Source organism: Panthera pardus, unplaced genomic scaffold (assembly GCF_024362965.1).
Source record: "Panthera pardus isolate Hobbes unplaced genomic scaffold, ASM2436296v1 HiC_scaffold_24, whole genome shotgun sequence".
NCBI lineage: Eukaryota > Metazoa > Chordata > Mammalia > Carnivora > Felidae > Panthera > Panthera pardus.
Window position 1 is genome coordinate 38,526,741 of NW_026526810.1, and position 19,549 is coordinate 38,546,289.

The 19,549-nt window shown below is 37.9% G+C and overlaps 1 protein-coding gene across 2 annotated transcripts in view; it reads right to left on the minus strand.

Annotated features, from left to right (window-relative positions):
- MINDY2 (MINDY lysine 48 deubiquitinase 2) overlaps positions 1-19,549 on the minus strand; it is an 81,996-nt gene extending 62,447 nt beyond the window's left edge. Inside the window, exons 1-2 of one of the 2 annotated variants that reach the window (XM_019441964.2) lie at positions 18,478-19,549; positions 3,017-3,074 (exon numbers count right to left, since the gene is read on the minus strand). In XM_019441964.2, the coding sequence (XP_019297509.1) occupies positions 3,017-3,074; positions 18,478-19,335 (916 nt within the window). In that variant the 5' untranslated portion in view covers positions 19,336-19,549. The remainder of the gene's footprint in view (positions 1-3,016; positions 3,075-18,477) is intronic. The other variant, XM_019441963.2, reaches the window with a different exon arrangement.

The window sequence follows — 19,549 nt, forward strand, 5'->3', positions numbered from 1 at the left end:
ATAATGTCTTTAAGTTTTGTGTTTTATTTATTTTTTTTTACAAGAGAGAGCATGAACAGGGCAGAGGGAAAGAGATTTTTTTTTAATGTTTATTTATTTATTTTTGAGAGAGACAGAGGGAGAGAGTGCATGTGCATGCAGGAGAGGGAGAACACCAAGCAGACTCCACACTCAGCATGGAGCCTGACACAGGGCTCCATCCCATGATGCTAGGATCACGACCTCAGCTGAAGTCAAAAGTCAGATGCTCAACCAACTGAGCCTCCCAGGCACCCCCTACGTTTTGTTTATCTACTCATCAGCTGATGGACATTTGAGTTGTATCCATTTTTTTGGTTATTTGAAAAATGCTGTTGTGAACATTTCTGTACAGGTTTTTGTACGGACATATGTTTTTACTTCTTCTGGGTGAAATTATAGGGTCATGTGGTAATTCTATGTTTAACTTTTTAAGGAAGTGACAAATGTATTTATACCTTCATTTCCTCTTTTACGCAACTTAGATTCTATGACCTGTCATTATAATCTCTCTCTACACACATTTGACAAACTGTTTTCCCAAGTAGCTATGTTATGTTACATTGCTATTGGCTATGTATCAAGGTTTCCAATTTTCTCTTATACCCACCCTGTCTGGTTTCCTCCCATGCACATGTCAAGGTTACCAACGACCACCATGGCTCAATCAATAGTCAAATTTTAGTCTTCATCCAGCTTGACCTATTACCAGCATTTGGTTCAGCTAATCTTACTCTTCACTGAAACTTCATTTGGATTCTAGGAAATCAGTCTCCTGTTTTTCTTCTACCTGGCTTGAACATGCCTGTTATTCCTTATTACACAACCTCTCATCATTGGCATGTTCCACACTCAGTCCATTAACCTTTCTCCTTCTCTTTCTACATTCATTCTTGTGATTTCATGCAGCCTACCATTTATGTATGTTGTCTGTTGCCAAATGTACATTTACAGGCTAGATCTGTACTGCCTAATACATTAGCCAGTAGCAACATATGGCTACATAATTTTAATTAAAATTAAATTTAATACTTAGGTCCTCAGGCACATATGCTGCAGTTAAAAGCTCAAGGGCCACATGTGGCTAGTAGCTACCAAAACTAGACAGCAGAGATACGGAACATTTCTATCATCACAGAAATTTCTATTGTATAGCACAGATCTAGACCTCTCCTCTGAACTCTAGATTTATGTATGCAACTGCCTTACTGAAATCTCCACTTGGATGTCAATAAACACCCTAAAACCAAAATCCTGTTATTCCTCCCTAAACATGTTCCTTCCATATTTTACCTGTTTTAGCTGATGTTAACTCAATCCTTCCAGTTTTTCAAGCCAAAAACTATGGGGTGAACCACTCTCACTCTACATTCAACTGACCACAGAATCTGACCACATTTTACAAATTTCCACTTCTACCACCTTGTTTAAAGCCACCACCATCTTTTGCCAGTTCTAATAGCATCTTTCGTTATAATAGCTTCCTGATATCCCTCCTTCTGTCCTTTCCCTCTTAAATTCTATTTTCACATAACAGCCGGAGAATTCTTATTGAACTCAAAGTCAGATCACATCAGTCCTCTGCTGAAAATCCTCTAATGGTTTCCAAGCTCACTCACAGCAAACATCAAAAGTTGCTGTATTAGCCTATAGAGCCGTATATGACTTGACCCCAATTACTTTTGGAATGTCATCCCCTTTCCACCCTCCTTGGAAGTCATACTGGCTATTCATCAAAGCACCAAGCATATTTCAGCCTTCTCCATGAAATATAATTTAGAAATTACAAAGTTTAGGGGTACCTGGGCGCCTCAGTCAGTTAAGCATCCAACTCATGAGTCATGATCTCATGGTTTGTGAGTTCGAGCCTCACGTCAGGCTCTGCACAGACAGTGCAGAACCTGCTTAGGATTCTCTCTCTCTCACTCTCTCTCTCAAAATAAATTAAATAAAAACTTAAAAGAAATCACAAAGTTTAAGAATCACTAAGCTACACTAAAAGAGGTATAAATAGAAATTCTATTTCCAGATATCTGGGTATTCAAAAGTAATCTAACCTTAACTATAAGGTTTCCCTAACCAGTGAATAGGATTAAATTATATTAATTACATAAAGAAAAGGGTCTTCCAAAAGCTGCAATCTCCATTACTTCACTAAGCCTGTATTTCACAAAAAACCAGTTAGCTAGTTGTCAAAATAATCAGCTGACAAATTTTTTTACAAAATTTTCCTTACACATTTAATTACTAAAAGAACTAAGAATATGGATTAAGATTTCATATTTGTTAACAGTATAAACATATAAATTCTTATTCATTAAATTGTAAAAGACTTCAGTGTGATATACAGCTACCCACTCTGTAAACAAGTTCTACTGAAAGCAGCGGGTCTGCAAACTGTGTATCACTAGTCTGTTTTGAAATAAGAAACTTGCCTAAGTATGCAACTTAATACACTGCTTCCTTCATCAAGAAAATTTGCTCTGAAACATTTCAGATCAACTAAACAGTGTATTTATGTACATGTTTTACATTTTGGCACAAGCCCCTATCTCACTGTGGCTTGGTAACTAATATTTCATAGACTGGCAAAGGTCCATGAATCACACTTTGGATAGCACTACTCTAAATCATCTCCTGGATCTTTAAGTCTACTCAATATATTTTTTAACACTTTCTACATGCAATGTCAGAATTTCTGTACCATTTCCCATTCTAAAATTTATTAGGAATTATTATGTATCTTGTTCTTTTCTGGAAGTTACTCAGTCTCATTTATATTACAGAATTTTAATGCTGGTTAGAAAAGCCTTCAGAAAGGTTTAACATCCAAAAACAATAACATACAGGTAGAAATTTTTAATTAAGAGCTTCAAAATTATAATTTTAAAGTAGATTATATAACAGCACTTCAGAAAGATGTAATTTGGTAATATATTAGTTTTTAGAAACGTTTATTTTGAAAGAGATATAAAATCATCCACTTTTCAACACTAACCTAAATATTCCATCAGCTGTTCAGCAGTTATGATTTCCATCATCGGTGGAAGTTTCACCTGAAAAACAAAGTATTTTTTCTATAAAATCAAGTGTTTTAGGTGATTAAAGTGTTTCTTCAGTAGGAAACATATGCATGTATGTGTACATATGTTTCTACTATATGTATACATTAATAACTCATGTTACCAAAATCTTTATAACTAATCTTTATAAAATATAACACAATCCTATCACCATAAAATTTCCAGGGTGATATAAGATCTCATAGAGCCACTGAGAAATCTGTTTTCAAAGCCAAGTGCTATGCCTTTCACCACCCACTATGATTGTCACTAGGTTCCTACAAAATGCAGTTAAAGGGCAGGAAGAGGCACCAAACATGTGACAGGTCACTCATGGAGCAGTTTTACTGAAGACAGGCTTGAACACAGCTCAATATGCCATTACTTCAGTTTACCTTGGCCATTTTTATTGCTGAATGACTATAATAAATACAGTATTAAGATATTAGTCACATACTGAATAATTTGTACTGTACGATTCCACTTACAAAGTTTAAAAGCAGGCAAAATTAAACTATATTGTTTACAACTGCACACTTGGTGATAAAATTATAAAGAAAAGTAAGGAAATGGATACTATAAAAATCAGAATTATGGTTAGCCCTAAGGTAAGGGAAGGAGTTATAGTTGGAGATGACATATAAGAGCCTTCTGGGATGCTGGCAATGCTGTATTTCTTGACTTGCATGGTAGTTCCAGTGACATTTGCTTTATAATAACTTGTTAAACTGTACATCTCTGTTTTATGTATTCTACATGAGTTATAATTCACAACAAAAAGGTTAAAAGTAGATATATACATTACAATTATATTTAAGTTTCTAAATTCAGCTGCAACACATTAGTCTCAAGGTTTTAACAGAATTGTCAGATGGGTTACAGAGATATTACAACCAATGGATTTACAACCGTAAATATTTTAACGGACTTATTCAAAAGCATACTCTTGTGGTACATTCATGGAATAGGAGAAAAATAAATACAGTAGGATGGAAACTCAAAGCAAGTATCAATGATAGGAGAACAGTAATGTAATTAAACATTCTTCAGGGATTATTTTTTGGGAATTATTTTCTGTTCAACCAAGGAAATCATTTAAATCATCAATTTCTTCAACAATTCCCCCAAGTATTAAAGAAGGTGCTCTTGGTATTTATGTTAGCAAATGTGGTAATAGCATGTCACAATTTTTTGTTTGTTTTAATCAATGAGTAAGTTTTAAAAGAGATCCCTGTAAAATAGAACAGTTTGATACCCTATGAGAGCATACAAGACAATTGACGCTTATGATTTTTTTCATCCAGGGGATTTATCAGTGATTGAAAACCAAGAGATGCCATGCAGGTTTTAATCATTACTTGATTCTAAATCATTTTTATTTTCTATGACATGTTTTTCAAAAAACTATAATGACTTTTTTTTTTTTTTTAGCAGTTTTAGTCTTACAGAATATTGACCAGAAAGTGCAGAGTTCCCAAATACGGTATATTTTTAAACTGAAATTCATTGACAAATTATGGTCCCCTGACTGTCTAAATAAAGTTTTATTGGAACAGTCACTCTCATTGTTTATGGATAGTCTTTGGCTGTTTCTGCACAACAATAACAGAGTTGAAACTTTACAAGAGGGATTATAGAGCCCACAAAGCCTCAAATATTTACGTACTATCTAGCCCTTTATAGGAAAAGTTTGCTTTTAGATGATTTTAGATGATTTTAGATGTTTTAGATGATTTTAACTGTTACTAGATGATGATTTTAGATCATCTTTAGATGATTTTAACTGTTACTAGAATATTTAGATGATTTTAAACTGTTAGATGATTTTAGATGATTTTAACTGTTACTAGAATATTTTATCAGGCTATTTTGGTACCACTATTGAAGGTCTGATATTTAAACCAGTAGTTTACATTCACTGTGAATGCTTACATTCTGACCAAATGTCAGAACTTGAAAGTCTCATTTACACCTAACAATGTTTCTTACATAAAATAAGACCTATACATTCTTTTGCTCCAGACAGGTTTAGTCAGAATATATTCACCAGAAAATTCCACAGACAGAGCTTATTCTCTGCTTTGGTTAATGTAGTAATCCTACTATAAAACTGTCAAAATAAGAATTAACAGAAGTCTTAATTGTGGCATTTCTGTCAAAATATGAAACCAAGGCACTAACAAGTGTATTTATTTGGGAAATACATACTATAATCCTAGATTTCTACAAATATGATTTCAGGGTTTAGCCTTGAAATTTCCAAATAATAACAACTGCCTACCATAACAACTGCCTACCATGTGTTTGTTGCAAACAAGAAAATGACAACCTCTATACTGATTTTAGAAGTGGGACAACAAACATGCAAATATTTTAACTGACTTATTCACAAGCATACTCAGTGAAATATTCATTTCCTGAATCTTAGCCAACAAAATATTCGTGATATTCATTAAAACTAAGGACAAATAAACATAATTGTGAAGGAACGCCTGCCTCTCACTAACACTGTTGAGCCATCAACAGATTTTTTTTTCTTTAAACCGCAAAATGATCTTCCTGAAAGCTTGCTTCTCTTTTTGCTTTCCTCCACCACCATCACCTCAAAAACAAGTGGCAGGGGCAGCACCTTGGTGGTTCAGTTGGTTAAGCATCCGAATCTTGATTTCAGATCAGGTCATGATCTCACAGTTTGTGGGATCAGGCCCAGCTTCAGGATCCGTGCTGATGGCGCAGAGCCTGTTTGAGATTCGCTCTCTCTCTGAAAATAAAAAAATACTTAAGGGGTTCCTGGGTGGCTCAGTCAGTCAAGCGTCTGACTTCGGCTCAGGTCATGATCTCACAGTTCATGTGTTAGAGCCCCGGATTGGGCTCTGCGTGGACAGCATGGAGCCTGGTACCTTCTTAGGATTCTGTGTCTCCCTATCTCTCTGCTCCTCCTCCTTCACGCTCTGTCTCTCTCTCTGTCTGTCTCTCTCTCTCACTCAAAAATAAACATAAAAAATTTTAAAAAGAAAAAGAAAAAAGTACTTTAAAAAATGCTAAAGGTTTTGTTAATGATCCTAAGACTTTCACTCCTTTGTCTCTTTAGATTTTACTGAAGAAGAAACAGGTTGGGGAACAGCTAGCTAAGAATACAGAATATAACAACTGTGGTGTTTTGTCCAAATCTCTAAATTTTAAATTTTACAATGAAAAAACGAATTCAAACGAAGTAAGACCTAGATTCTCAGGTGGTCTTTTAGTAATAATCTATAACATATTCTTTTTTTAAAGATTTTATTTTGGGGCGCCTGGGTGGCTCAGTTGGTTGGGCGGCTGACTTCGCCTCAGGTCATGATCTTGTGGTCCGTGAGTTCTAGCCCCGCGTCGGGCTCTGTGCTGACAGCTCAGAGCCTGGAGCCTGCTTCATATTCTGTGTCTCCCTCTCTCTGACCCTCCCTTGTTCATGCTCTGTCTCTCCCTGTCTCAAAAATGAATAAACGTTAAAAAAAAAAAAAAAAAGATTTTATTTTGAAGTAATCTCTACGCCCAACATGGGGCTCAAACTCATAACCCTGAGATCAAGGGTCAGTCACACGCTCTACTGACTGAGCCAGCCAGGCACCCCATAACATATTGTTTTTAAGTAAATGAATATATATAAGGGTAGTTGGAAGGTACTCTCAAATAGTTTATTCTTCCTAAAATATGAGCAAAGCTTCTCAGCATATAGTAACATATAGCTCCAAATTAAGAGTTCAAATAGAGTCTAGGAAAATAAATGATGTCCTACCCTATAAGTAAGATTTTATTGGATTAAATGGATTTCCTGAGCAAATTAATAACATAAGCAGAGAAAGAATACTGAACAAAAGGAAATAGCTACTCCAACTCCAATTATTCAACTATACAGTAAAACCTCATTAATTCAGCCCAATTATTGCCTGAGTGGCTTAGTTGGTTAAGTGTCCAACTTTGGCTCAGGTCATGATCTTGAGGTTCGTGAGTTCGAGCTCCACTTTGGGGTCTATGTTAACAGCTCAGAACTTGGAGCCTGCTTCAGATTCTGTGTCTCCCCTCTGCCCCTCCCCTTCTTGTGCTCTGTCTCTCTGTCTCTCAAAAGTATATAGACATTAAAAAAATTTTTTTTTAATTTTTTAAATGTTTATTTATTTTTGGAGAGAGAGACAGACAGACAGACAGACAGTGATCAGGGGAAGGGGCAGAGAGACAGGGAGACACAGAATCCAAAGCAGGTTCCAGGCTCTGAGCTGTCAGCACAGAGCCTGACGTGGGGCTCAAAACCACGAACCATGAGATCATGACTTCAACCGAAGTCAGACACTCAACCAACTAAGCCACCCAAGCGTCGCAACATTAAAATTTTTTTTAAAATAAGCATTAAAAATTTAATTCAGCCCAATTATTCTGTAATTCTTAGTCATTTAAAGAGTGAAGTATATTTGACCAACTAATCTTTGACAAAGCAGGAAAGAATATCCAATGGAATAAAGACAGTCTTTTCAGCAAGTGGTGCTGGGAAAACTGGACAGCGACATGCAGAAGAATAAACCTGGACCATTTTCTTACACCATACACAAAAATAAACTCAAAATGGGTGAAAGACCTCAATGTAAGACAGGAAGCCATCAAAATCCTCAAGGAGAAAGCAGGCAAAAACCTCTTTGATCTTACCCGCAGCAGCTTCTTACTTAACACGTCTCCAGAGGCAAGGGAAACAAAAGGAAAAATGAACTACTGGGACCTCATCAAAATAAAAAGCTTCTGCACAGCGAAGGAAACAATCAGCAAAACTAAAAGGCAACTTATGGAATGGGAGAAGATATTTGCAAATGATATTATCAGATAAAGGGTTAGTGTCCAAAATCTATAAAGAACTTATCAAACTCAACACCCAAAAACAAATAATCCAGTGAAGAAATGGGCAAAAGACATGAACAGACACTTCTCCAAGGAAGACACCAGATGGCCAACTGACACATGAAAAAATGCTCAACATCACTCATCATCAGGAAAATACAAATCAAAACCACAAAAGATACCACCTCACACCTGTCAGAATGGCTAACATTAACAACTCAGGCAACAACAGATGTTGGTGAGGATGCGGAGAAAGAGGATCTCTTTCTCGTTGGTGGCAATGCAAGCTGGTGCAGCCACTCTGGAAAACAGTATGGAGGTTCCTCAAAAAACTAAAAATATAACTACCCTACGACCCAGCAATTGCACTACTAGGTATTTATCCACAGGAAACAGGTGTGCTGTTACAAAGGGACACATGCACCCCCATGTTTATAGCCGCACCATCAACAATAGCCAAAGTATGGAAAGACCCCAAATGTCCATCAATGGACAAATGGATAAAGAAAATGTGATACACACACACACACACACCACACACACACACACACACACACACACACACACACAATGGAGTATTACTCGGCAATCAAAAAGAATGAAATCTTGCCATTTGCAACTACGTGGATAGAACTGGAGGGTATTATGCTAAGTGAAATTAGTCAGAGAAAGACAAAAATCATATGACTTCACTCATATGAGAACTTTAAGAGACAAAACAGATGAACATAAGGGAAGGGAAACAATAATATAAAAACAGGGAGGGGGACAAAACATAAGAGACTCAAATATAGAGAACAAACTGAGGGTTGCCGGAGGAGTTGTGGGAGGGGGAATGGGCTAAATGGGTAAGGGGCATTAAGGAATCCACTCCTGAAATCATTGTTTCACTATATGCTAATTAATTTGGGTGTAAATTTTAAAAAATAAAAAATAAAATAAAAAAAAAGAGTGAAGTATATTTGAGAACAGACTCAAGTAAGATCAAAAAACTTAAAAAACATTTTTAACTAAAATTAAAAAAATAAAAACAAATCTTCCATGTAAAGTGTTAATAAAATCTTAAACAAGAATGTAAAACATCCCAAAAGTGATATGCCGAGATTTTGACACCTATGACTTTGGTATTCTGTGGGGGGTAGAGAAATGCAGGAGACCCAATAATAACTAAGAAATAAGCAGTTTATACAGGTGATGGTAAGTACAAAAATGACCAAATAATATAAATTTTTAAATATTTAATTAGAATAGCAATAAATAAGAAATACACAGTTTGATTTATAACACCTCCACAAATTGAGGAGTTACTTGAGAAGATAAAAAGTTGAGTATTTGCCAATTTCTGCTCTTTAGGAAAGTCAGAAAAAAATTTAAGATATTCAACTTCTACTAATTGTCATATAATATGCATGTTACCCTTAATCCACAACAATCCTATGAAGCAGATTTCATTACCTTCATTCTAAGAATAAACTAATGGGCTGAAAAGTTAATTTGTCCAAAGCAGCAAAGCTGTGATGTGAATTGAGATCTGACTCCAAAAACAATTACCCTTTCCATTATACCAACATTTACAGACTTAATTGTGAGGTTTAGTTTAACATTCAAATAGAAAGTTGAGTTGGAACTCAGGAAAAACAACCATTTTTAATTTGTACATGAATTATTTTAATTTTTGTGCTGCAGTCCATTTTTGCATTACGTATGGTAAAACGGACCAACTAAACAATACAATTCCTTCTTAGTTCAAATTTCATTTATTAAAAAAAATACTTTTAAGTAATCTCTACACCGAACATGGGGGGCTCAAACTCACAACCCCAAGATCAAGAGTTGCATGCTCTATGTAATTGAGTCAGCCAGGTGCACCTACTAATTTTGAATATACAATAAATCATACAGCACTCATGATTTTTTAGATGAAATTGTAAAGAAATTATTTTTAAAAATATTAGAAATACTAATGGGAATCAAAAGGAAGAAATGTAGCTTCTTTCAAAATAAAGACTAAAAAAGTTAAGAATCCTTTCAATATACCTTTAATTCTGGCTCCAGCAAATAAACGTACATATTATAAACTATTATAGAGGGGCACCTGGGTGGCTCAATCGGTTGAGCATCCGACTTCGGCTCGGGTCATGATCTCATGGTTTGTGATTTTGAGCCCCGCATTGGGCTCTGTGCTGACAGCTCAAAGCCTGGAGCCTGTGTCGAATTCTGTGTCTTCCCCTCTCTCTGCCCCTCCCATGCTCATGCTCTGTCTCTCTCTGTTTCTCAACAATAAATAACCGTTAAAAGAAAAAATTGATTGTTAAAAAATTGAATATTAAAAAAAAAGGATATCATATATCATCTTCCTATTCTAATTTCTTATATGTATCATTAACTTATTATTTATCATTTATTATCAATTAAGAATGGTTCATTTATTATTAATTAAGAATAATTATTATACTTAAAAATACTAAAATTCAGGCTTTATAGTAAATCTATTTATCATCAGTATTTCCTCTCAGGAAAAATTTATGAGACAACCTTCAACTTAGAAAAGCCAATTTCAGGGGTAGCTCACACAGTTAAGTGTCCAACTCTTGGTTTGGCTCAGGTCATGATCTCATGGTTTCTAGGTTCAAGCCCTGCATCAGGCTCTGTGCTTACAGCATGGAGCCTGCTTGGGATTTTCTCTCTCCCTCTTTCTCTGCCCTTCCCCTGCTTGCTCTCTCTCTGAAAAATAAGTAAACTTAAAAAAAAAAAGAAGAAAAACAATTTGAAACATGTTCGCCATCAATTTCTATCACAATAAGACCCCATTCTCAGAGTAACACCAAGGCCTATTTAAAACTATTTAAAACCATCAGAAACTGCAGATACATTCATACATACTAGATTTTCAAAAATATCCTATTTTATATGCAATCAAAGAGTTTCAGAGCAATGAAGAATGGTACAGTGGATATCTATTTAAGAAGCTCACAAAGACTGGGGCGCCTGGGTGGTTCAGTCGGTTAAGCATCTGGTTTTGGCTCAGGTCCTGATCTCATGGTTGGTGGGTTTGAGCCCTGCATCAGGCTCGGCACTGACAGTGCAGAGCCTGCCTGGGATTCTCTGTCCCTCTCTCTCTGCCCCTCCCCTGCACACGCTTGCACACTCTCTCTGTCTCTCTCAAAATAAACAGACTTTAAAAAGCCTAGTTGCTGAAAAATCTACCCAAAGAATAAGTGACAATGAAAGTTTGCATTAGTTGCTTGAAAAATAGATGGGAATAGCTACTGAAGTAGTCCAGATAAGATGAAGGTGGCCTGAACTAGGGTAGTGGTAGTAGAGATAGAAGTTACTAATTAATGAAAATACCAAAGAATGCATTTCATAAACTTTGAAGGGAAAAACAAGCTCATTCACCACAGAAGCTAAGAAAGTCTCTGACGCTGGAAGGGCCAGATAATTCAGAGGACAGGGTGTGAAGTAGAGGGGGTTAAAAATGGAGGGAGTCTGTATAAAGAGCAACTGGTACCAGATCCCCAGGATTTGTTCTAAGGAATCATGAAGGCTATTTCTGCTCCTCTGACTTTATCACTGGTTCTTCCAGACTGATTTGTCCCAGACTTATTGTCCACTATTTAACTTCCAAACCACATATCCCAAGTAACATCTCAAGTTCTGAAGTAGGTGATAATCTTAGCTTGGGCAAGTTATTTAAAATTTATGTACCTCAGTTTTGCATATATGTAAAATAGGAACATTATCTACCTAAGGATTTCATGATATAATTGAAAAAATTAAGAGGAAATGCATATAATGCATGTAAAATATTTAGCAGTGTATCTGGACATAAAAATAACCAAGTACTGGGGTGCCTGGGTGGCCCAGTTGAGCGCCCAACTCTTGATTCCAGCTCAGGTCATGATCTCACAGTAGTGAGATTGAGCTCCAGGTCTGGCTCTGCTCTGTCAGCATGGAGCCTCCTTTGGATTTTCTCTCTCCCTTCCTCTCTGCCCCTCCCCCTCTCTCACGTGCACTCTCTCTCTCTCTAAATAAACATTAAAAAAAATAATGGAGTACTACTATTTTTCAAAGCCATATGATTGCTGGTACCATCTATGCTCAAATGTTCTTCACGTGGCACTCAATATAGATAAGGTGGATGGGGAACGGGAAAGTTATCCGCTGAAGGACTACTGGGAGCAAGGAGAGAGGAGAAAATGAACCCATCATTAATAGGGCAACCAGCCAATGGAGTAGTCATACTATCATCAGTCCTCATCCATTTTATCTCACAAATGAAGAAAAACAATACCAATCCTAATTCTTAAAAGAGATTGGAAATGAAAGTCTCATAAATGTTACTTGCATCTACTGTGTAAACAAAACTCCACCGTGTGAAGTTATTAATCTCTTCTTACAGGATCTATATTTAAAAAAAAAAAAGGGTGGGCAGAGTCTAATATGGAATCTTTTTTTCCACTTTTATAAGTAATAAATACACTCGGAAAGACTCAAAAGAGCTTTGTGCCTACTTTGGGAAAAGGAAAATGTGAGAAAATTTGTATGATTGCAACGTTCTTATAAGTCAGGAAGTTTGAAAAAAAAAAAGTAAAAACCAGTCTGAAGCAAGGTGTATGAAAACAGTACAAGAAAAGTTTTCAAGCAGGGAGGGAGAGGTAGAGTCATACTCATTGCTGACAAGAAGCTCACCCTCATGATGCCTCATGTGCAAGTGGTAATAAGAGAGAGGACATCCATTTGAACATCTTTGAATTTTCCGGTAATGGCCTTTTGTTCATTTTGCTGTTGGGTTGCTCATCTCTTTCTAATTTATAAGGGCTCTTTGTAAATGAAGAAATTAACCATTAGACACATAATCTGGCAAACTGTTCCCTCAGTTTGTGGTGTGTGTTTTGGTTTAGTTTCAGGTAGCGTTTTTGGGGGGAAGAAGGAGGTTGCGGTGAGAAAGGGACTTTCTGTCTTTTTTTTTTTTTTTTAAACCTTCAGCTTTTTCAGTTTTTATAGAATCAAATGTATCAACCTTATTTTACAGATTCTAGGTGTAATGTCTGGAGAAACCAGCTTTAATATAAAAAAAATCTTGTTTCAGAATCCTGGCATTCCTCTCTTGACTTGGAGTAGGAGATGGTCTCAGTTCCTACCAAGCAAAGAGAGGGGGGAAAAAAGAATTTCCTACCTAAAAGGGCTGGGGAGGAAATGAGATGTACTTCCAGCATCTTAATTTAGAATAGCGTATTCATTCTTCTACTAAAATGCTACATAATCATTAGATATTACAAAACTATCATAATGCACAGAATAAGTTTATATAAGTTTTTTTGAGTGTTTGATTCTCAGAACCTATAACATTCTACAAGAAAACAAATGTATGACAAAGCAAGGACTCCTTCTATTAAAGTAATACTTTCATAAACATGATGATATTAATGGAGAAACTTTAAAAAATGTTCATAGTATAAAATTTAAGTTACACAAAGTAGAAAAATAATAGCATAATGAATTTCCCAAGTACCCATCACTTGGCTTCAACATTTATAACATAACTATCATGTTATCAGTATCATCAGAAACTAAATTTTTGACTTGTTAATTTTTACAAACACATCCATTTTTTTTTAGTTTTAAGTAATTTCCATACCCTAAGTGGGGTTCAAGCTCACAATTCTGAAATCAAGAGTCACATGCTCTACCAACTGAGCTAGCTAGGCACCCTGAAACACATCTAAATAAGTGGGTCATAGCCTTCAAATACACATATAAATAGCACTGTGGGTTTTTTTTAATGTTTATTTATTTATTTTGAGAGAGCGCGTGCATGTGCACACACACGTGGGAGAGGAGCAGAAAAAGGGGGGAGAGAGAGAATCCTAAGCAGGCTCCCTGCTGTCAGTTCAAACCATGAGATCATGACCTGAGCAGAGAGACCTGAAGTGATCAAGAGTCAGATGCTTAACTGCTTAACTGACTGAGCCACCCAGGTGCCCCTAGCATTGTTTTTGATAGATAAGATGAAAGATTAAAGAAAAACCGTAAAAAAAAACACTAAGTTTAGTCTAAAGTAAAAAAGCAAAATGAATACATATTCCAAAGCATAAATTTACCTGGTGTCAGTTAAAGAGAAATAGAAATTTGAGCCTGAATTAAATTTAATGAATAGGTTTCCTTTTTTGATTTGTTGGATTATCACAGCTCAACTATTTCAGAGATTATGAACGATCATCTACTCTTCATCAGTCCTAAGGCAACCTATCTATAATTAAAACTCCAATATTTCCAACACAGTACTGTTTGATAATTTTAACTATCATTTCTCATCCAGAACTATGGCACTTACTTTCTTTGAATCACTCAAATCCTCCCAACATGTTTATTGATTTTTCTCATTACTCCACCTTCCTTCAAAGACATAATCACCTGTTTCATTTTCAACTCTAATTCCAGTGACTCTCCACAAATCAGCCCTTGGAAAGCTCAGTCCCTGATATAACCCTAACCAGCCATTCTTTCTGTTCCTATTTCTAGGCATTAGAAAACTACTGGGGAAACAAAAAGAAACAAAGCAAAATGTATATACTACAAGTTTTTAAAGCATAACCCCAACTTATCCATTGCTACTTACTACTTTCTATTTATGCCTCAAATTCCAAGACATAATCTCTATGAGATTAGAATTTCTTTAAAATACAATGTGCCTTTCTCATACAATCCTCCCCCCCAAGCTTTAAAACCTCTCCTTGCTAATTACTGACAGGTTCAATAGTGATTGCTGATAAGGTCAATTGTTATTGTGCCAAAATGGGAGAATGAGGCCTCAATTGCCATCTGCCTCTCTATTTTACACAACCTTGTCTCTGTATCTTCCTTGTCCCATTCCTTCCATTACTTCAGAAAATGAGATTGTTGCTCCTTTGCTCTGAAGAGAACTTTACCACCTATTCTGAGGAGTCAATATTATTCTGACTTTTCAGCATCTTTGTCCTCACACCCATCCTTTTTCAGTAAAATCTTTTGTACTCCAATAGCTCCTTGATTGCTGTTGCACTTGACAATTGATAACTGACCGCTTTATTACAGTTTCTCTCCAAGACTACTATCATGACACTGTCCTATTTCCAGTTCTCAGTCATATGTCACATTATGCCTATACTGGTTTCTTTTACACTCTCTCACTCTTAATGCTTATTGCCTTTCCCCCACCAAGTTTAATCCTTGTTCTCTGCTTTCACTATTGTCTACTGGAGAATGGGATGGAAGAGGGAGTGGAGAATTACAGGGAGGAATTAAGCTGGCAATTTGTAGTTTCCCACATATTCTCAATGATAAAAAAAAAAAATTGAGAACTATGGCTCACCACTCTCAATGAAGTATTCATTTATTCTCATACTTATGGTAAGTAAACTACCATACTTAGGTCTATGCAATAACTCCCCCATTCAGTTTTTCTCTATAATTTGACCTCTTCCCTGACACTCGACGCTTCTAGAGGCATGATGAATATTTATATTTTCATGTCCCACTATCAGACATTTCCAACCTGACACAACTAAACTTTGACATCTCCCAGCTGAAAACACTTTATCTTTTGAATGACGCAATCTCTATTACCCAGATTAGAAAAGGTGGGGTCATCTTCATTTCCTTTGTCCAGTTAGCGATCATTTAGGCTCCAACATTATCTTCATCAAAGAGAAGGGGCAGAGAATTCCCCATCCAAAAGGGCCATCCTCATCAATTCTTCATGTTACACTACACTTCCTGCTACACTACAATCTTACCCCTAGTCTAATCTCAAACAAACAAGGCCACTTCCATCATATTATTCTCAGTCGAGTTCCCTATGATTAGCTAAATATAAAGTGTAAGCACCACTTGTGTTTACAGTGAAATCTGACAGCTACTTTTTGTACCCTATTTACTATTTTTCTCTACCTCAGCCTTTCTCAAACCTTCTGGTGTCTAGACCATTACAGTTCTAAAAATTATTGAGGACCCCAAAGAGCTTTGGTCTATGTAGGTTATATCTACCCATACTTACCATACTAGAAATGAAAATTGAGAAAAATTTTAAAAAGAATAAATAAGCACATATTCCATTAACTCTCAGAGCAATGATATTATCACATATCATATAGCCTGGAAAACTCCACTGACACTTGTGAAAGAATGAGAATGAAAAGGCAAATACTAGCTTAGTATTATTATGAAAATAGTTCTGACCTCTAGCACCCCCGGCTCTCTTTGAGAAAACTGCTTTATCAGACCCTGCTTCTCTTAATCTGCCTCCCTATCAATCACTGATTACTGATGAGTAATGTTTGTGTGTAGCCATAGCCTGGAGGCAGACAGGAGGCTTAAAAACCACAGATTTATAAAATAGCCTCCAAATTAATAAGCACGCCTGCTCATTAACAGTCTAACACAAACTATCAATTTTATTTCCTGCTAATGCCATTTCCTTCCCTCTGACTCTGCACTTCCAACCAAGGTTTGAATCATGAAAAAGAACAAATCTTTTTCTGCTTCACCAGCTTTGAATACACCATTCCCTCTGGCTGGAAGGCCTTCTATCAACTCATCCTTCAGATCCAGTTCATAGATTACCTCTTTTATAAAGCTTTCCCTTGACACAACGCATCCCCAATTACCCTTTTCTAATTCCAAAGCACATTTAGAACTTATCACATTGCACTGTAATTATTTATATGTGTCTCCCCACTAAATGGGAGCTACATGAGGGCAGACTTGCATCTTGCTTGTTTTTGTACTTCTAGTACCTCACCCGTAGTAGGAACTCAAATGTTTGATCATTTCATTGAAGCCATGTCTGAAAGAGTCAATTCAATGCTCATCTATCTCCAAGTATTTCAGATCATAGCACTTGCTCCTTCCTCTGAACTTTGGTAGTACTATTTGGTAACTAAGAGAAAAGAAAATCTAAAGAACTGTTATCCCTTCCTACAAAAAGACTAGGGTCTTTGGCCTGTATATCAAGTCTGACTCTGACATTTAAGGGCTTTCATCAAGTGGTTCTTCACCTTTCAGTCTTACTTTTTATTATTCACCAGTATGAATACTGGTCGGCTAATAAACACACATGCACGCACAGACACGCACGCACACACACAATCCATTCTATTTTCATCTCTTTTGTTTATATCCTTCTCACTCCCACAATTCCATTTCCTTATTATTTCAAATTTAGTTTTCCTTAAAAGCTTGGTATAAGACCCATCAATTCCATGAAGCTCTCTGGGGCTATGACAGACTAAAGAAAAATTTCCCCTTTTGGAATATCTAACACATTTCAATCTGTTGTTTATAACTGAAAAATTTATATTTATGTAAACAGATGTATACAATATATAGATGTATTTATAGTGTATTGCCTTGCATTGTCCTTTAATAAGTCAATGATGCAACCCCAAATAGCTCCCCAGCTAAAGCAGACACAGTCTTCATCAAACATTTGAGTGCCATTATGTACCAGATACTGCTAAGGTTTCTAATCTTATTTCTTTTGCATCAGCCCTTGCTAGTAACAGGAAGATGAAGGCACATAATATATGCTATTTCCTTTACTTAATTTTTTTCCTAACCGGTCAGAATAATCCAGGTTATTTTTTTCTAGGAAACAGTTTATCAATGGATATACTTATCAATTAGAAAATAAGAGGTGTGCTATAAGATCCTGCATCTCAGCACCCTCAAACTGCAAGCTTGAGTAAGACACTTCAGTTATACACAACACACTGAGTCCCCTCAATATACTTAACTTTTGAAGGGCCCTTACCTTTCTTGTTCCTTTACCTTGAATGTATCTTTTCTTATTTGAGTCATTACAATTTTAATTCCCTTAACCTTGACAAGTTCTGATGCAAGTAATATGCAATAATGTAATAACAGTCATAATGCCAAACTGTTTAAGCAGAAACAAATAAACAAGGCAAATAAAAATCATGCATAAAATGAAAACAATCTTTGAAAACCAAGAAGTTACGGTAACTGGGCTCAGACCAATGCTTTCCCTTAAATGGAATTTGTCTAACGGGCCACATCTTCCCTATCACCATTTCCTTAAGTATCTACACCCAAATGGAGCAAGTATTAGTTGGGAAATTGGCTAAACATAACCATCAAAACTTGTTCCCTGCTATCATGGATTGATGGTAAGTAACTTCTAAAGATCATTTTCCCCAGTTCTTCACTCTTGCATATGTGACAGTCAGTAAGAAGGAAACACAGAAAAATACAGTTAAAAAATAATCCTAGGGTTTAGGGTGCTCTAAGTCCTAGTTGTTTTTAAGAACATCAACTGAATGTTGAACTCATATTTAAACACTAGAGAGACCTGAGGTTGCCGGCAATTCTTTTACAAAATACATATAAGAATATTCTTTGGACAAGAGTCCCAGAATGAATTTCATGGGAGAACGAGGAAAGAAAAGAGGAAGCCGTCAGCTGACATGCAGCAGCTCCTTCACCCCGTTTTCCCCCTCCCCAAAAGCTGTAGGAAATAGCTGCAGAAATGTACCTTCCAGGCCAGAAGCAAAACATTGAGGATGGCCAGCAAAGGGCAGGGTCCATTCTCATTCTGAGTGATGATGGGTGTGTTCTCTTCCTTCCACTGGATCCACTTGATATGATAGACAGATTGTCCCGGGAAGCGTTCCTTGGAGGCCGCCAGTACCTGAGCTTCCTCCCCCTCCTCCTCCTCCTCCTCTTCTCGGCAAAGAGGCACAGCCCGGGGCAACACCGCCGCGCCCTCGCCCTCCTCCTCCTCCCCGGGGACCCGGTTCTCTGCTCCCTCCTCACTATTAAACTCAGAGCTACTGGGGAAAGAATGCAGGTTAGAGAACGACTCCAGGGAGTCCAGGCTTGGCGATTCCCCAGGAGGGCTCGGGTCGCTGCAACTGCTACTGAGGCCGCCGGCGCTGCTAGGCTCCTCGGAGCCGGCGGCCGCCAACTCTGCCCGGCAGGTGCCGGCGGAATCCGCGCGGCAGCCGGCGTCTCCGGCCGGACCCGATCCATGGTCCGCTCCGGCCTCCGCGGTCTCCGGCGAGGCGGTCACCTTGTGTTGCCCTCTCAGAGGCGCCTTCTGGGCAGCAGTGTTCTCCAAATCGCTCTCCTTCAAGTCCAAGCCCGGAAAGGAGCTGCAGGGTCCGGGAACCTGAGGAGAGCCGGCGGGAGAAACGGAGTCCAAGAGGCTCCTCCCGGCGGCCGCCGCCCCCTGCCCATTCCCGCCTCTGCTCTCCGCCGCCCATACTCCAGGACCATCTCCGGCGGCGAGCCTGGTCTCCGGTGGCCCTTCCTGCGGAGAACCTGTCCCTGGCGTTGGCCCGATGGCCACCCCGTGTTCTAGTGGCTGCAGGCTCTCGGGGCCGCTCTCCATGCCCAGCCGCCAGCCCCTCGCTCTAAGGAGACCGCGGCGGGTTCTCTTCAGCCAGCGCCTCGGACGCCATGACAGCGGCACTGGCAGCTACAGCGCCCTTGCGCGGCCTCGGCCAGGCACGTCACGGGGAGGGCACCGGGAGCGCGCGCGCGCGCCGCCGCGCGATCCGCCTGCTTGGGGAGTGACTGAGCGCCGCCGAGGGAGGGCGACCCCT